Source organism: Girardinichthys multiradiatus, chromosome 24, assembly GCF_021462225.1.
Source record: "Girardinichthys multiradiatus isolate DD_20200921_A chromosome 24, DD_fGirMul_XY1, whole genome shotgun sequence".
In the NCBI taxonomy this organism is placed as follows: Eukaryota; Metazoa; Chordata; class Actinopteri; order Cyprinodontiformes; family Goodeidae; genus Girardinichthys; species Girardinichthys multiradiatus.
In genome coordinates, this window is record NC_061816.1 from 9,936,550 (window position 1) to 9,955,369 (window position 18,820).

The 18,820-nt window shown below is 39.1% G+C and overlaps 1 protein-coding gene across 1 annotated transcript in view; it reads left to right on the forward strand.

Moving 5' to 3' along the window:
• The window catches only part of LOC124861905 (potassium voltage-gated channel subfamily H member 8-like), a 73,592-nt gene that overhangs the window by 13,073 nt on the left and 41,699 nt on the right, over nt 1-18,820 (forward strand). The window contains exons 2-5 of the mRNA XM_047355872.1: nt 11,081-11,314; nt 11,425-11,556; nt 14,237-14,376; nt 15,855-16,113. Coding sequence (XP_047211828.1) covers nt 11,081-11,314; nt 11,425-11,556; nt 14,237-14,376; nt 15,855-16,113 — 765 coding nt within the window. The remainder of the gene's footprint in view (nt 1-11,080; nt 11,315-11,424; nt 11,557-14,236; nt 14,377-15,854; nt 16,114-18,820) is intronic.

Sequence of the window (18,820 nt, forward strand, 5' to 3'; positions counted from 1 at the left end):
CTTTGCATTATACTTGTAATTCAGCCACATTGGAGGGTTTTTAAGCATGAAGAACCTGTTTAGAGATGAACCAGCAGGTGTGTTTTGAATCATTATCCTGTTGCATAACCCAGTTAGCTTGAATTTAATGTCACACACTGATGGCCAGATATTCTCCTGCAGGATGTTCTGGCAGAGAGCAGACTGAATGGTTTCATTAATTACAGTAGGTCATCCAGGTCCTAAAGCAGAGAAGCAGCACCAAATCACCGGACTACCACTCCTATGCTTAATTGTTGTTATGACATTCCTTTGTTAAAATGCTGTTTTATTTTTACTCCAGATGTAAGGAGGGGAACAGTGCACCAACACCTGCAAATGACATTGCTCACCAAATATCACTGACTGTGGACCTCAAGCAACTTCTCCTCCAGACTCTGGAAACTTTATTTCCAAGCAAAATTACAAATTTGTTTTCCTGTGAAAAGAGTTTTGACCACTGGGCAACAGTCCTTTTTCCCCCTAGCATATGTGAGAATATTTGTCTTTTATTCAGGAGTGGCTTAACAAAAGGAATGCAACAGCTGTAGCTCATATCCTGGATATGTTTCTGTGCGGGGCTCCTGCAGCTCTGACTCCAGCTGCAGTCCATCCAAAGTAAATCTCCTTTAAACTCCTGAATGCTTCATAATCCCCCCAAGGCTGCAATTATCAATGTTGCTTGTGCAGTTTTTCTACCACACTTTTTCCTTCCACTATATTTTCCGTTCATATGCTTGACTAAAACACTGTTAACAGTCAGCTTCTTTTAGCAGTGACCTTTTGTAGCTTACCCTCCTTGTGGAGGGCCTAACATAACATTTCTGTATTTCAAAAATCTTTTTTATTGGTGTAGGTGTAATTTTCAGAGAAAGTGAATTTTATTTTTTCATCTGCTATAAGCACTAATAGGAATGGAAATCCCTCTGAGTGTGATGAACCATATAACGTTTTTTTTAGTTACTGAAATAAGTGAACTTTTGATTACTTTAGAGCACCATGTGCTGAATCATGATGTTCCCACTTCCAAACTTCAATTCTAATTCATTAATATGCACCTGCAACTAGTTATTTGCATTGATTGTACTCTTGTATTAGGTGGTCATACAGTATGCCTGTATACAAAAGGAGAGACCAAGACCTTTTTTTTAAGTTATTAAATACAAGAGAGGTTTAATTTAACTGCTTCAAAATATGTAACCAAGGCATGAAAATGTTAGATGTGGTAAGAAGGAGAGGGTTATTTTTGGATTACACTAAAATGAAAATGAGCTGTTTTTTGACAAAAGTCTTTTGTGTTTGTTTGTCTCGACTGTGAGCGTTTCATGCAGGGCTGTCACTGCTAGAGTTCTAAATAACAGGGTTTATTGGGGTTTCCTAAGCTGCTCAGGGGCTGAGCGTGAGTGGGTTTGGAGTTCATATCATACATTATTACACCTGGATTGCAGCGGGGATGTGACAGGCCTGCCTAGTGCCTATGGAGTGAGCAGACGCTGAATGAAAAACGGGAAAAATGATCAGGACCAAACGCCAGGAAGAAAATAATGAAACAGAAAGCGTAACCAGATCACAGTGTAGTTGAAAAAAACATTTGTGTGATAAAGAGGGTGATCAACGTACGTGTGTAGAAGAAAAACCATTTAACACATTCAGGTGCAAAGTTGCGGTTAAGTAATATAGGGTGTTGTTGTATTTATTGGAGCAGGACCGAAAAAAGTAGTGTTGAGTTCGTACAGTGTATTGCAAAATCATATTTTCACATATTACCCACAAGTTTGAATGTATTTTTTTAGGATTTCACATGGCAGATCAACACATGGTAATGCATATTTTTTAGATGAAAAAGAAAACGATGCATTGTTTTAGATCCTTTTTCAAAAAAAATCTAAAAAAGTTGGTATTTCATTTGTATTTAGCCTAATTTATTCTGAAACCTCTAAATAACACAGCTGCAGGGATCAACACCTGAGAGGAAAATTTAAGGACAAAAACTATTAAAGAGTCCTAAAGTTTGGAACAAGAGATGCAGTTAGACATAGCAACCATGTGGAAGACCGGGTTCTGGTAAGATTACAATTTAATGTTTTGGACAACTTGCAAAATGCTACTGTATGTATGGTGGAAAATAACATCACCCTTGAAACCCTAACCCCATAATGAAACATGGTGGTTGCAGTTTCTATATGTGCAAACCTGGTTGAGACACCTCAAAAAACGTGCAGTTGTAAACCTTGTAAAAGGTGGTTCTACAAAGTGTTGACTCAGGGGACAGAATATAAATGCATGCCACACTTTTCAGATTAGTATAAAAAAGCTTTGAAAACCTCGTAGCATAGTCCAAATTTATACAAACATTGCAGAAATGCTTTCAAGTCATGATGTAAAATGAGTACAACTGATTTTTTTCAGATACACCAGAAGGGATATGTGGTTCTTCCAGTGAGTTCTGGGTCTTCTTCTAGTGAGACATGCCTGGGAACCTGAAAAAAGTGATGCCCAGTAGTCATCCTGATCAGATGCATGAATGTCAGCTACTTCTTTCCTATCATAATCTGCCTATATATATTTGCAAATGGGGCTTAAGTCTCCATTACAGCAATTTACTTTAAAGCTTTTTCTCATAACTTTTAACAGGGGTGCCAAAATTAGTAGAGGGGGCTGTAGATAATGAAGGTCAAAAGGTCAACTAAAAAATATGAATATTTGAACCTGGAAGTATGGCTTTTTGGAGAAAAAAAAAACATTTTTAGCATTGGAGAATTTTTTTAATGTGGCAGAAGTCCACATTAGCTTGGAGGTACAAGCCCCCTATAAGCTGTCTGCAAGCAGTCCAATTTTTGTTGTATCAAAGTAAAGACACTAAGATACTACAGGTAAGATACTTTATTGCCCATAATGCGTCAAGAGAACCCCACTGTGAAAAATCTGAACCATCTCTTAAAGGACTATTTGGTGCTTGGCTTTAAACAAAAAGATAATACTAATTTTCTGTTCTAATATGACAATGAACTTGAGCACGAAAGCTTAGTATAAAGCAACATCCTCAGTAATCTCATATGGATGACCATACTTGGTTCTTCCATTAATCTAATACAAAGATTGGCAATATTCTAAAGAATAAAAACGAAAACCGGTGATTTAAAGCCACTATTCAAACAAAGATTGGGCTACTTTAAAAACAAAATAAAATGTTCCTCTTTTCTGCCAGTTAATCATCCCAAAAGCACAAGATATTATTTTTCATTGCAAAATGATTCATCCAATCTTATTATACTCTGTCACACTCAAAGTCTCTGGCTTCTTCATACTTATGCCTCAAAATCACAGAGATCCTCTGCCCCCTGCTTCATCACAGCCTCTTGAACAATCAGACAATGTTACAGCCTTTCGACGTCTGTTTAGCACACCTGGTGGAAATGACAACCCTCTCGCTTTTGTCGGTGTAAATCCGTCTGACTCAGTTTGAGCAACTACGCTTTGCATTCTGCACCAAGTTCCTCCATTGCTTGGAGATCAGCAGTATATCAATGAGACCAGAACAGTAAAAAGAAGCTCCCAAAAAATATTAAAAGTTTATTAAAGCCATGAAAAATGCTCAAACTTTATTTCTCATGTGGTGAATATGCCCTTAATGGAGAAGCATAAAGATCACAGTTTGACTGGTTGATTCTGAGCCATTCTGCAGCCAACACTGCCTTAAGAATTTATATAGAATATAAAAAAATAAAAGTTTAACCCTTTTACCTGGTGAATCTTAATAGGACAGTTCAGATCCTTTCAAGTGAGTTTCTGTGGAGAGGCTATTAGCAGTCAACATCTCATCTGCTGTAACATCTTCATATCAGTTTTTCCTAAAGGCTAAGGATAACTCATAGTCATAATTTATCCCAGACTGAATAAAATATAAAAGCTTGGTGGTAGGAATTCAGGTTTATCTAAGCATGCCCTTACTGGTGAATACTTTAGCAGTCTGCACTGGCTACATAAGTGAAGCCAAATCATATTAATGTTAATAAATCAGTCAGTCTTATTATTTATTTTATCAGGCTCAATCTAAATCTGAAATTGTCTTTATCAGGGAGCTAACTTGTAGCATGTTTTAAAGAATGAGTGAGTGTCTGAGAGAGGAGTTGTCATGAAGGGCTGAGCAACCAATCAGAGTTGGACTTGAGGTAACAAGAAAGCTATGTCATGTTGGACATCCAATAAAAAACCTTGATTCTGTTTTTTCTTTTTCAAATGACATTACTTATTATAAGAGCGAACAAAAACATTTCGGTTTTTAAATATGCAATCATTCCATGAATACACTTACATTTCCCCATTTAGATTGTAAGAGATTAATCACTGTTTAATGTAACAGCAAATTATGGGTCATTTCTGTAAAAAAACATTATAAGGGAGAAACTTTGACATATATTAACACATAAAAAAAAAAAAAAATGGTTTTGAGCATAGTTGTTGATTTAAAACTATTAATATTTTGCAGATGTCAGAGGAATGAGAGGTCAGTTTGGCCAGAGTACATTTTGAAGCTGTTAACAGATTACAAGTCAAATCTGACATGTTTTGGTGCACTACAGTACATTCAGCCTCGGTTTTTGTTCAAATGGAGATAACTGGGTACCATATACAGTGCCTTGCGAAAGCACCCGGCCCCCTTGAACTTTTTAACCTCTTGCCACATTTCAGGCTTCAAACATAAAGATATAAAATTCAAATTTTTTGTGAAGAATCAACAACAAGTGGGACACAATCGTGAAGTGGAATGAAATTTATTGGATGTGTCAAACTTTTTTAACAAACAAAAAACTGAAAAGTTGAGCGTGCAATATTATTCAGCCCCCTTGCGTTAATATTTTGTAGCGCCACCCTTTGCTGCAATTACAGCTGCAAGTCTCTTGGGGTTTGTCTCTATCAGTTTTGCACATCGAGAGACTGAAATTCTTGCCCATTCTTCCTTGCAAAACAGCTGGAGCTCAGTGAGGTTGGATGGAGAGCGTTCGTGAACAGCAGCTCTTTCCACAGATTCTCGATTGGATTCAGGTCTGGACTTTGACTTGGCCATTCCAACACCTGGATACATTTATTTGTGAACCATTCCATTGTAGATTTGGCTTTATGTTTTGGATCATTGTCTTGTTGGAAGATAAATCTCCATCCCAGTCTCAGGTCTCTTGCAGACTCCAACAGGTTTTCTTCCAGAATGGTCCTGTATTTGGCCCCATCCATCTTCCCATCAATTTTGACCATCTTCCATGTCCCTGCTGACTAAAACCAGGCCCAAACCATGATGCTGCCACCACCATGTTTGACAGTGGGGATGGTGTGTTCAGGGTGATGAGCTGTGTTGCTTTTATGCCAAACATATCATTTTGCATTGTGGCCAAACAGTTTGATTTTGGTTTCATCTGACCAGAGCACCTTCTTCCACATGTTTGGTGTGTCTCCCAGGTGGCTTGTGGCAAACTTTAAACAAGACTTTTTATGGATATCTTTGAGAAATGGATTTCTTCTTGCCACTCTTCCATAAAGGCCAGATTTGTGCAGTGTACGACTGATTGTTGTCCTATGGACAGACTCTCCCACCTCAGCTGTAGATCTCTGCAGTTCATCCAGAGTGATCATGGGCCTCTTGGCTGCATCTCTTCTCCTTGTTCGAGATGAAAGTTTAGAGGGACAGACGGGTCTTGGTAGATTTGCAGTGGTCTGATACTCCTTCCATTTCAACATGATTGCTTGCACAGTGCTCCTTGGGATGTTTAAAGCTCGGGAAATCTTTTTGTATCCAAATCCGGCTTTAAACTTCTCCACAACAGTATCTCGGACCTGCCTGGTGTGTTCCTTGGTCTTCATGATGCTCTCTGCGCTTTGAACAGAACCCTGAGACTATCACAGAGCAGGTAAATTTATACGGAGACTTAATTACACACAGGTGGATTCTATTTATCATCAGAAGTTTTTTATTTGTTAAACAAGTTTGACACATCCAATAAATTTCATTCCACTTCACGATTGTGTTCCACTTGTTGTTGATTCTTCACAAAAAATTTGAATTTTATATCTTTATGTTTGAAGACTGAAATGTGGCAAGAGGTTTCTTATCTTTTCTAGTCTATTCATCAAACTTATCTATAAAAATCTAAATTTGGAAAGTAACTTGTCATAAAACGTCCTCTACCTAATGCTGTCTACCCTACATTTATATTTAAAAACAACTTGGTTGCAAGTCTTCAACTGTCTTTCTTTTTCCTTTACTATTAAATACAATCATATTTTTTCACATTTGAAATTTCTAAAACAGTCCATGAATTTGGGTTCCTACACTGAAATCGTTATCCTAATTAGAAACATACCAATTTAAAGACAGCATTAACATTATAATGCTTGTTGCCAATTCTAATTTACAAGTATTTCCTCCTTGGCTATGTGCTCCCTTCTGCACCAAGAGGCTGTTTATCAGATTGATGTTTAGATTAGGTCAGACATTCTTTGTTAACATACAAATCATTAAATTTCATTATCTGCAGTTCATCTTCATGCTGTGTCTTCATCGTCTCTGCTGATCCCCTGCTCTGTCCATCCTTCTGAGTCCATCATTTTCTTGCCTTTTCTCCATGTCTTTTTATTGTTCACATTCTTCAAAGTGAGAGCTCCAGTCTTCCAGATTCATTTATGTTAGGACTTTAATTATCTCACTTGAATGAATGCCTTGGCTGTGTGAGTCATTTGCTATAACTCTCTACATTCCATTACTGCTTAGTCAAGATTGTTCTCATACCTTAGTCTGTCAAATCATTTGTCGGAACTACAGCTTTTATCACTGCCTGATAACTCTATGGTTGTTTACAAGTATGTAATCATTTTAATTCACAATCAGCTGCAGATCTTTCACTGTACAAAAAGGTGTTCCTCCAGAACTAAAAGAAAACTTCTGTCAAAACAAACAAGTGCAGGAGTTTCCTGATTGTGGATAAATATTTCCCATCTAAAACTTCCCAATTAGCTCAACATGTCAACATTACTCTCAACAAAGCTGTAAATATTTCTAGAAGAATTTTAGGTGATAATGGGTTTTCAGATCTCATATCCAGCAGTATTATACAACTTTGAATTTGGAAAGTTATGGATACTCATGATTTTTAGCAAACTCGCTTCTCCAGCTAGTCTTGACATCTTCTTCCATTTATTCATTTTATCTTTCTAGTTTCCCGCTAAGCTACACAATACAATTTCCACAGTTCATCATCCTCTACAACTGACTCATTCCTCAAACTTTTCTTCGACATTGTTTTATTATCAATAGTTACTTTTTTATCTCTTTGTGTTTTGATTTGATCATTTTGTTAATTTGTGTGTGTGGGTCCAACAATTAAATGTCTGTCCTTCAGTTTTTAACCTCTGCAAAGCACTTTGACACCTGACTGTATGGGAAATGCTCTATTTATTAAAGTTTGAAATTGATCTCATAATTATGTCTAAATAATGTCCAAACGGTCCATAGTCACTATACTACCAAAAGTGCTGGGTAATTTGATTTTATACACTTAAAAGTTTTAATGAAAGCCCTTTCTAATTACATAGGTTTGAAGTTTGGGTTGGCCCACCATTTGCAGCTGTAACAGATTCCACCCTGCTGGAAAGGCTGTCAACGAGGTTTAGTGTTTTTAGGGGAATATTGGACCATTCTTCCTGGAGAGCATTTGTGAGGCTAGGCACTGACGTTGGACGAGAAGGCCCGGCTCACAATCTGTGCTTGAATTCATCCCTAAAGTGTTGCATCAGGTTGAGGTCAGTGCTTCTGAGCAGGTTCTCCCACACAAAACTCATTTGTCCGTCTGTTTATAGACCCTGCTTTGTGTGCTGCTGCACAGTGGTCAGTAGTGGTCCTGGCAAACCCTTCTTTCTGATCCCACAATCTCCTGGGTATGCAAACAGATTAAACACATTGTTAAGAAAATTAAGTATCTTAAATGTTTTTGTTAGCTTTTTTCACAAATAGGTTTCATAAATCGATCCTGTGTTCTTTTAAACAACAACAAATTAGTCCAGGTGGGACAAGTCTGTACTTGTGCTGGTCTCAACATGAGCAGATCCTGGTGCTAAAACAGCATGAAAAATGCATCTTTTTTCAGAAATAGATTGCAGTTTTTATAATCTTCAACTATGTAGTAAAGAATCTGCTTAGTGTAAAACAATCCAATACAATTTGTAGTATTACGAGTGTAGTTCAGCTTGCTTAAATAACACTAGACAAATAGCTCATAAATAATATTAATGTGAATCTTGAATCAGATACTAACTTCAACTTTAATCTTTAATATTGTCAGCACGATGAACCAAAATACATTGACATTACACCCTCCTAGCTGAGGCACAAGCAACAGCAAACTTAACACAGCATTCATGTGAAACTAAGCAAAAATACTTATTAGTAACTGCAAGGTTTGACATGTAGACAGCTTATTTTGATAAGCTAAAACAAAGAATATGACAGATCAACCGCTGTGCCCTCCTGCATTTGTTTTCACCTCCAAAAACACAACTCCAAAGCGCAAGTACTCAGAAGAGTATGTTGATTCACAAACAATAGAAAAAAAGGTTTAGGCCCAACTACCAGACAGTGTTTTTCTCCCACCAGTGCTTGCATTGTTCCCAGACATTAGCCTCCCTGCGCTGTGAGTTATTCTGTCTATATCAGAAAAACGCCAATGACCGTTTTGTTGGAACTGAAGGGACCATCCCCAAACAATTCCCACAGAGCTGAGAGCATAAAATTGTCCAAAATGTATGCTGCAGGATTAACAGCTCCTTTGCACTGAAACTCATGCAAAATCCTCCAAAAATGGACCGAAGGTGATTAAACTTCAAACATATCAAGACATGGCTGTCTACACTGACATGCTGGGTAAGAAGAGCATAGGCAGAGAAGCAGTCACTGGCTTGTTATTACTCTATAGGAGCTGCAAAGATCTAGAGCTCAGGTGGGAGATTTTGTTGACAGGATATCTAATTGTCATGCACTCCAGAAATCTAGCCTTTGTGGAAGAAGAGAGTCGAGAAGAAAGCCAAAGACCTAAACAAACTGCAAAAGCTACAGTGGAATGGTTTAGATTAAACAGTATTTAAGTGTTAGGATGGCCTAGTCAAAGTCCACACCTAAATTTCTTTACTCATGGTGGGAAAACTTAAAAACCGATGTTGTCAAAACTCTCTTAATCCAATCTTAGTTTAAGCTATTTTACAAAGAAGAAAGGGTAAAAAATTTAATGATTTAGATGTGCAAAGATGTGGTAGAGACAAGGGGTATAAATGCAAGGTGCTGTATAACAGAAGTTACTTTAAAGGCGGGGAATGAATAGGTGGATCAAAAAACGACTTGTAAAATGCTTACTAGAACTAAGAAAGATTTTAATAAAGGTTTCAATGAAAAGATGGACCATTATTGGTCCCAGAACAGTCACACAAAAATTATATGATGGGTCCTTTAAAGGGCAATTTCCAAATGCCCACAATGATCTATAGCATGACTCTTTGTAGAAACCTTGTGAACACTGTTAATATTGTGATAGCTGGAGGCTTATAGCTTTTATAGCAGGTTAGGTGTGAACTAAAACAGATAAGAGAAAGAGAAGAAGGTTGAAGTGATATGAAGTTCACTGAAAATCAGTAAGCTTGTTAAATTCTCCTCAAGGACTTCTCTCCTAAGTGAGATGAACTATTTTCTAGAGCGTAGACCCAAATACAGAAGGAGACTGGGAGAGGGGAAAAGGATGCTGTGCATAAATATTGCCTTCTGTGAATTAGCATGAAATCTTGGGAAAATTGTAGGTCAAGACCTCTTGGCTTAATAAATCATGAGGCATGAAAACGACTGGGCATGTAACGTAATTCATCTTTAACAAGACACTTCAAATTTGCCCCACATTCATCCAGCTGGCTTTGTTTATTAACAACCAGAAGGAAACCCAGATATTTCCTCTGAAAAACGTACAGTGTTGTAAAAAGTATTTACCCCCTTACAGATTTCTACTGTTTTTTTTCTCACATTTACATGGTTCAGATCATTCAACAGGTTTATCTATTTTAGATACCAAACACAGTTTTTTAATCATTTCATTTCAGCTATCCAAACCAACATGGCTCCATTTGTAAAAGTAATTGGTCCCTAAATAACTTGTTGCTGCCACCGAGGCAATGTTATCAAGCATTTGTGACAACAATGAGTCTGTTAGATCACTCGAGCCTTTTCAAAGTTCAACTTTTGTCTCATCAGTTCACAGAATATTTTCCCAAAAGTCTTAGAGATCATCAAGATGTTTTTTTGGGTAAATGTGAGACTGGTCTTTGTGGTTTTCATCTAGGAGCTCTCCCACTAGGCCACTTCTGCCTAGCTGTCTTACTTAGTGTAGACCCGTGAACTCTGACCTTAGATGAGGCAGATGGGGCCTGCAGAGCTTTAGATGTTGTTCTAGGTACTTCTGTGGCCTCCTGGATGCACTCTTTTGGTAATTTTGGAAAGACAGCTACTCTTGGTCCTTGTTTTCTCCGTTTGTGGATAATTGCTCGTACTGTGATTCACTGGAGTCCCAAAGCCTTAGAAATGGCATAATAACCCTTTCCAGACAAAGATTTTTTTGTCATCTGTTCCTAAATGTCTTCTTTAAGTCTACTTCATGTTGTCAGACAGGTTCAATTTAAGTGATTTCTTGTTTCTACTGGTCTGTTTGTAATTACATTTCTGACTAATGAAATTGAACTCAGATTTCCAAAAAATTTGATTTTTCAAGGAGCAATTATAGTTTCACACAGGCCAGGTTGGTTTGGATAGCTTTTTCCCCTAATTATGGAAATCATAATTTGAAAACTGTCTCTTGTTTTTAGCTAGGTTACCTTTGTCTGACAGCAAATTAGTTTGACAATCTAAAGCAATTAAGTGTGGAAAAAAAAATAAAAACAGCAAAAAACTGTAGGAGGAAATAACTTTCACAGCCCTGTGGTACCACTAACTGCTGTCCTTTTCTTTCCTGTGTGTTACATTCATTTTTTTTCCTCTACCCAGATAGTAACTTCGTTCTGGGAAATGCACAGGTTCAGTCTGTCTACCCCATAGTCTACTGCTCCGATGGTTTCTGCGAGCTGACCGGCTTTGCCCGCGGGGAGCTGATGCAGAAGAGCTGCATGTGTCAATTCCTGTACGGCGGCGAGACCAGTGACCGCATCACCTCACAGATGCAAAAGGCTCTGGATGAGCGCCGGGAGTTCAAGACTGAGATTGTTCTGTACAAGAAGAGCGGTAAGGCTGCATCACCAGGGAGGGAAAGGCACTGTCACATCATCTTCAATATAAAAAGAATCTTTTTTGCAAAAACTGGCATTTTTCCATTTGCTTTTCTTCAATAAAAGGCTCCAGGTTCTGGTGTCTGTTGGACATAGTTCCAATCAAGAATGAGAAGAGCGAGGTGGTTCTTTTCCTGGTGTCGCATAAAGATATCACCGAAAATAAGGACCTGGACCATGGCAATGATTCTGACACCGGTGAGCAACAAAATCATTCATTCATTCATCTTCTATACCGCTTGTTCCATAGTGGTTCACAGGGGAGCTGGTGCCTATCTCCAGCAGTCTATGGGTGAGAGGCAGGTTACACCCTGGACAGGTCGCCAATCCATCACAGGGCAACACAGAGACATACAGGACAAACAACCATGAACACACTCATTCACACCTAAGGGTCCAATTAAGAGAGACTAATTAACCTAACAGGTCATGTTTTTGGACTGTGGGAGGAAGCCGGAGTACCCAATGAGAACCCACTCATGCACGGGGAGAACATGCAAACTCCATGCAGAAAGACACCTGGCTGGGAGTCTAACCAAGGACCTTCTTGCTGCAAGGCAACTGTGCTACCAACTGTGCCACTGTGCAGCCGGTGACACCGGTGAGCAAGAAAATGAGAAAGAAAATCCAATTCCACTATAATTCACATTAAATGATTCAGTGGAAAATTGCAGCTGATGTTTTATTAACAAGTTAATTTACTAAGAGGGGTCACTAAAAAGACCTTTCTACTTTTTTAGCAGTAGAAGAGATACATTTGTATGTATAAAACTCAGAAGTATAGGATTTGAACAGGGAATATTACATTTTAAAAGGTAAAAGTTTGCACTGGTTTTATTGGGTTGTTCTTCCAGGTGTGTGATTTGCATTTGTTGTGAATCCTCAGACTCATGAGGTCAGTCCAGTTTTACTTCTGCTAACTGCTCAATTACTGTCCCATTTTAGTGAATAAACATGACAAAATGATGATATTATTTGTGCATGATGGCAGCAAGGCCAGTATCATAAACACATTAAAATGTTAACACAGTCCAGAGGAAAAACAGGACTTGCAGCAAACATAAAAGGTAAGTTTGTGTCTTTGCTTTGTTTTCTGGGAAATGAAACTGAATGAAGAGAATGCATACTCAAAAGAGACCTAAATAATGAATGTATACACCATTAAATACTGATCTTCAAATTCAAACGTCTCAGACTCTGGATTTTTAACGATTTCTTCTAGGTTTTTCTTCCCCCATATTATTCAAGTTTATGTTTCCGTAAGAAACGGGATGGTTTGAGGCTGCAATTAATTTGTTATGGATGGTTCACAATCCCTTCAAGGAAAGGCCAGGCAATGCAAATGTGAAACTTTTATCAATGCTCATGACTCCTTAGACCTTCTCCCCACATTCAACAGTTACACATTCCTGCAAGAAACTGCTCAGCTCTTTGACAATCATAGTAATTAATCCCTGCAAAGCAGCAGAGGGTTGTAAGAAGATAGCATTGCTTAGCCACAGAGCTGATTTCTTCCTTTGTAATGCAGGTATAAGAAACGACTGATAAATAGAACATTGAAAGTCAAGCTAAGGCCTGGAAATGCAGGAACTAAAACAAAGGAAAGCTTTGGGGTGCTGTTTAAAACTGACGGGTTTTTTTTCTAAGAAAAAAATATGGGGAAGTAAAGGGAGGCAAGACTTAGAAATGTATTTTATAATGTATCATTATAGTTATTCATCTCATTATCTCAAGATAAAACGATTGCCTCATTGTAATAATAGATTATTACATGATCTCGGCAGAACAAAGCTTGTTTTCTCGAGGTAATGGTAAGGTAAACTATATCATGGTTAAGCATTGCTTAAACCTTACATTCAGATAGGATATGATTGCTGCTTTAAAATTAGTAGGAAGCCCCATCACAGATCAGGATCTAATGTGGATCAATGTATTTTTTCCAATGGTACGGGGCGATTTGGCCTTAAATGTGTATCACGATATCTGTTATTTATTGTGATCATAATAAAAGTGACAAGAAAAAGTAATTCAAAATTCATCACATTGTATTTAGGTATAATTCTGCCCCAAAACACAAACAGTGCTATAAAAATAAAGCTTTAAACACATTATAGAAGAGGTGCATAATCTAGTGCAATTGTACCACTTAACAGCAAACAATTGCATAGTTAATCATTATCACAATAAATCACAAATTTTCTCTTTTTTTTAAAAAAAAACAATAAACCATATACAGTATTTGCTAATTTCCAGGTATATCATTTGATTTTTAATTATAAGGACTTTTTGTCAAGATCATACCAGATTTATTTTGTTACATGCTAAAACCAGCTTTAACATGCTAGCATAGTTTATTAAATAAACCCTGCCAGTTCCATTTTGTGTGAGATTTCTCTTTCAACGTTTACCTCATACACACCGTTGCACACTTAGCGATCTTCCTGCTAAATTTATCTAGTGTCAGAGAACTCTAGTGGATCTTTTTCAGAAAAACAATTAGCAACTTTTTCTGATGTTACTGGACAGTTGTGGAAAGTCTGATGTGAAAACATATATCATCTCAACAAACAACATATGAATCAGCGGGAATCCATCACCCCAAAGTATTCACAGGCGTCCCAGTCCTCACAGCTGCAGTCAGGGCAGGAGCTGCACACTCCTTGGCATCCCATTGGATGTTTTTAGCTGTTTTCTCCCTTTAGTCAATAAAATAGGTTGTATACAAAAAGGCCAAACTATTTAGTTAAAAATGTCCAAGTTTTCCTGTGATTTCTTGAAGTCTCCAAATGGAACATGATGTTAAAAACCAAACCAGACAAAAGAAAAAATTTTGGGCACATGAACACAGTCAACCAACATTTTGTGTGGATATTTTCAGATGAGGAAATGGGCCTAGAGATCCGTCAAGTCAATCGCCCCCCAGGGTGCAACATGGAGCGCCGGCGCAGTCGGGCCGTGCTCTACCAGCTCTCTGGACATCTACAGAAACAGGACAAGACCAAGCTGAAAATTAACAATGTGAGAAATACTGTGTTTGGTGGAGCTTTAGAAATAGGTATTTAGTGCTGTTGTTAGCCAGGTAATGTAGATCAAAGGTTTTGGTGGGTAGTGATTGAAGGGTCAACCCATTAAAGCAAGTACTTATCTGTTTAGAGCCATGTACAGGGGTTGGACAATGAAACTGAAACACCTGGTTTTAGACCACAATAATTTATTGGTATGGTGTAGGACCTCCTTTTGCGGCCAATACAGCGTCAATTCGTCTTGGGAATGACATATACAAGTCCTGCACAGTGGTCAGAGGGATTTTAAGCCATTCTTCTTGCAGGATAGTGGCCAGGTCACTACGTGATACTGGTGGAGGAAAACGTTTCCTGACTCGCTCCTCCAAAACACCCCAAAGTGGCTCAATAATATTTAGATCTGGTGACTGTGCAGGCCATGGGAGATGTTCAACTTCACTTTCATGTTCATCAAACCAATCTTTCACCAGTCTTGCTGTGTGTATTGGTGCATTGTCATCTTGATACACGGCACTGCCTTCAGGATACAATGTTTGAACCATTGGATGCACGTGGTCCTCAAGAATGGTTCGGTAGTCCTTGGCCCATCTAGCACAAGTATTGGGCCAAGGGAATGCCATGATATGGCAGCCCAAACCATCACTGATCCTCCCCCATGCATCACTCTGGGCATGCAACAGTCTGGGTGGTATGCTTCTTTGGGGCTTCTCCACACCGTAACTCTCCTGGATGTGGGGAAAACAGTGAAGGTGGACTCATCAGAGAACAATACATGTTTCACATTGTCCACAGCCCAAGATTTGCGCTCCTTGCACCATTGAAACCGACGTTTGGCATTGGCATGAGTGACCAAAGGTTTGGCTATAGCAGCCCGGCCGTGTATATTGACCCTATGGAGCTCCCAACGGACAGTTCTGGTGGACACAGGAGAGTTGAGGTGCACATATAATTCTGCCGTCATTTGGGAAGCCGTGGTTTTATGTTTTTTGGATACAATACGGGTTAGCACCCGAACATCCCTTTCAGACAGCTTCCTCTTGCGTCCACAGTTAATCCTGTTGGATGTGGTTCATCCTTCTTGGTGGTATGCTGACATTACCCTGGATACCGTGGCTCTTGATACATCACAAAGACTTGCTGTCTTGGTCACAGATGCGCCAGCAAGACGTGCACCAACAATTTGTCCTCTTTTGAACTCTGGTATTTCACCCATAATGTTGTGTGCATTTCAATATTTTGAGCAAAACTGTGCTCTTACCCTGCTAATTGAACCTTCACACTCTGCTCTTACTGGTGCAATGTGCAATCAATGAAGACTGGCTACCAGGCTGGTCCAATTTAGCCATGAAACCTCCCACACTAAAATGACAGGTGTTTCAGTTTTATTGTCCAACCCCTGTATATACTTCCAAGGTTTACACGGCAATGTTTAACCCCAATATGTCTCGATTGTTCATGCTTCTGTGTTTGAAGAGTGTTCTTGGAGCCAATGCTAACCCAATTCCAGAGTATAAGGTGGCTGACGTCCAAACGTCCCGCTTCATTCTCCTTCACTATGGTGCATTCAAGGCCGGCTGGGATTGGCTCATCCTTCTGGCCACCTTCTATGTAGCCATCACTGTTCCCTACAATGTCTGCTTTACCGCTGTGGAGATGCGAGAGGACGGTGTCTCCGCAGCCAGGAACCCTCCAAGTGTCAGCGACATCTTGGTGGAGATACTTTTCATCATTGGTGAGTTTTAGAAGAGAACGGTCTCCTACTCTTAATATTTCAATCATTCAGCTCAGAAAAAACTTTCATCTTTAGATTTAGATCCATCCTTTAGGATGGGCTGAGCTCCATCCATAATTTATCATGATTTGCAATACAGTCCAAGTAAAACTTGAGTTGTGCCATGTAACCAGACTTCCTTAAAGAGCTGTACAATTTATGCAGCATATGCTATCTGTTACCCTTGGCCTTTGAAACGGCCCTCGCTGTCAGAATTTGCTGTTGACTGTCCGACTGATTTATTTCATTGAAAAATTTCACAAACCAGGTCAAGCTCACATCCCATCTGTAACAAACTTCGGGCCTGGATGAACGCTGTTTGCCCCTGTGTTTTTCATAGGTAATCTGGGCCAACCTCGGGAGTGAAATTTGCAGTATCTGAGCAGGTGCATGGAAAGAAAACTCCTCCTTGGAGAGAAAATGTACTCAATACTAACAAATAACATATCATATACAGTACATAGAGCAATGGAATCTTCCCCCTTTTGAATTTCTCCTGTTTTTGTTTTTGTAGTTGTCTTAATGAAATGTTTTGGATATCCAAAGGAACTTTAATCTCAGACAAAAATAACCAAAATTTCATTTGTTTAGGTCAAAAAGCTATACAGGTCCTTCTCAAAATATTAGCATATTGTGATAAAGTTCATTATTTTCCATAATGTCATGATGAAAATTTAACATTCATATATTTTAGATTCATTGCACACTAACTGAAATATTTCAGGTCTTTTATTGTCTTAATACAGATGATTTTGGTATACAGCTCATGAATACCCAAAATTCCTATCTCACAAAATTAGCATATCATTAAAAGGGTCTCTAAACGAGCTAAGAACCTAATCATCTGAATCAACGAGTTAACTCTAAACACCTGCAAAAGATTCCTGAGGCCTTTAAAACTCCCAGCCTGGTTCATCACTCAAAACCCCAATCATGGGTAAGACTGCCGACCTGACTGCTGTCCAGAAGGCCACTATTGACACCCTCAAGCAAGAGGGTAAGACACAGAAAGAAATTTCTGAACGAATAGGCGGTTCCCAGAGTGCTGTATCAAGGCACCTCAGTGGGAAGTCTGTGGGAAGGAAAAAGTGTGGCAGAAAACGCTGCACAACGAGAAGAGGTGACCGGACCCTGAGGAAGATTGTGGAGAAGGGCCGATTCCAGACCTTGGGGGACCTGCGGAAGCAGTGGACTGAGTCTGGAGTAGAAACATCCAGAGCCACCGTGCACAGGCGTGTGCAGGAAATGGACTACAGGTGCCGCATTCTCCAGGTCAAGCCACTTTTGAACCAGAAACAGCGGCAGAAGCGCCTGACCTGGGCTACAGAGAAGCAGTACTGGACTGTTGCTCAGTGGTCCAAAGTACTTTTTTCGGATGAAAGCAAATTCTGCATGTCATTCGGAAATCAAGGTGCCAGAGTCTGAAGGAAGACTGGGGAGAAGGAAATGCCAAAATGCCAGAAGTCCAGTGTCAAGTACCCACAGTCAGTGATGGTCTGGGGTGCCGTGTCAGCTGCTGGTGTTGGTCCACTGTGTTTTATCAAGGGCAGGGTCAATGCAGCTAGCTTTCAGGAGATTTTGGAGCACTTCATGCTTCCATCTGCTGAAAAGCTTTATGGAGATAAAGATTTCATTTTTCAGCACGACCTGGCACCTGCTCACAGTGCCAAAACCACTGGTAAATGGTTTACTGACCATGGTATCACTGTGCTCAATTGGCCTGCCAACTCTCCTGACCTGAACCCCATAGAGAATCTGTGGGATATTGTGAAGAGAACGTTGAGAGACTCAAGACCCAACACTCTGGATGAGCTAAAGGCCGCTATCGAAGCATCCTGGGCCTCCATAAGACCTCAGCAGTGCCACAGGCTGATTGCCTCCATGCCACGCCGCATTGAAGCAGTCATTTCTGCCAAAGGATTCCCGACCAAGTATTGAGTGCATAACTGTACATGATTATTTGAAGGTTGACGTTTTTTGTATTAAAAACACTTTTCTTTTATTGGTCGGATGAAATATGCTAATTTTGTGAGATAGGAATTTTGGGTTTTCATGAGCTGTATGCCAAAATCATCCGTATTAAGACAATAAAAGACCTGAAATATTTCAGTTAGTGTGCAATGAATCTAAAATATATGAATGTTAAATTTTCATCATGACATTATGGAAAATAATGAACTTTATCACAATATGCTAATATTTTGAGAAGGACCTGTACAAACCAGCCCTACGGCCCTATGTGAAAATCTCCCCCTTGTTATTACCTGTGATTAACCACAACTTGTGAAAGCTGACTTAATTTTATAATACACACCCAAGCCTGATTAGTGCCAGAAATATAAAGAAACATAAACAGAACATGTCAAACAACATGAAGTAGGTAAAGAAAGATCACAAGCAACAGCCTATCATCTGAAGAAGAATAGATAAAAAAGTAAGTCGTTACCATCTATCAGTTTGAAAAGGTTTGCAAAGCTATTTTAAGGCTCTGGAACTCCAGTAAAGCACAGTGAGAATCTTTAACCACAAATGGAGGAGATGATCTCCAATACCTTTGGGTAAATATTCTCGGTATGACGAGACAAAAGTGGAACTTTTTAGAAGGTTTGCATCCTGTTACATCTGTCAGATGACTAACACAGCATTTTTAGATAACATCATACCGACA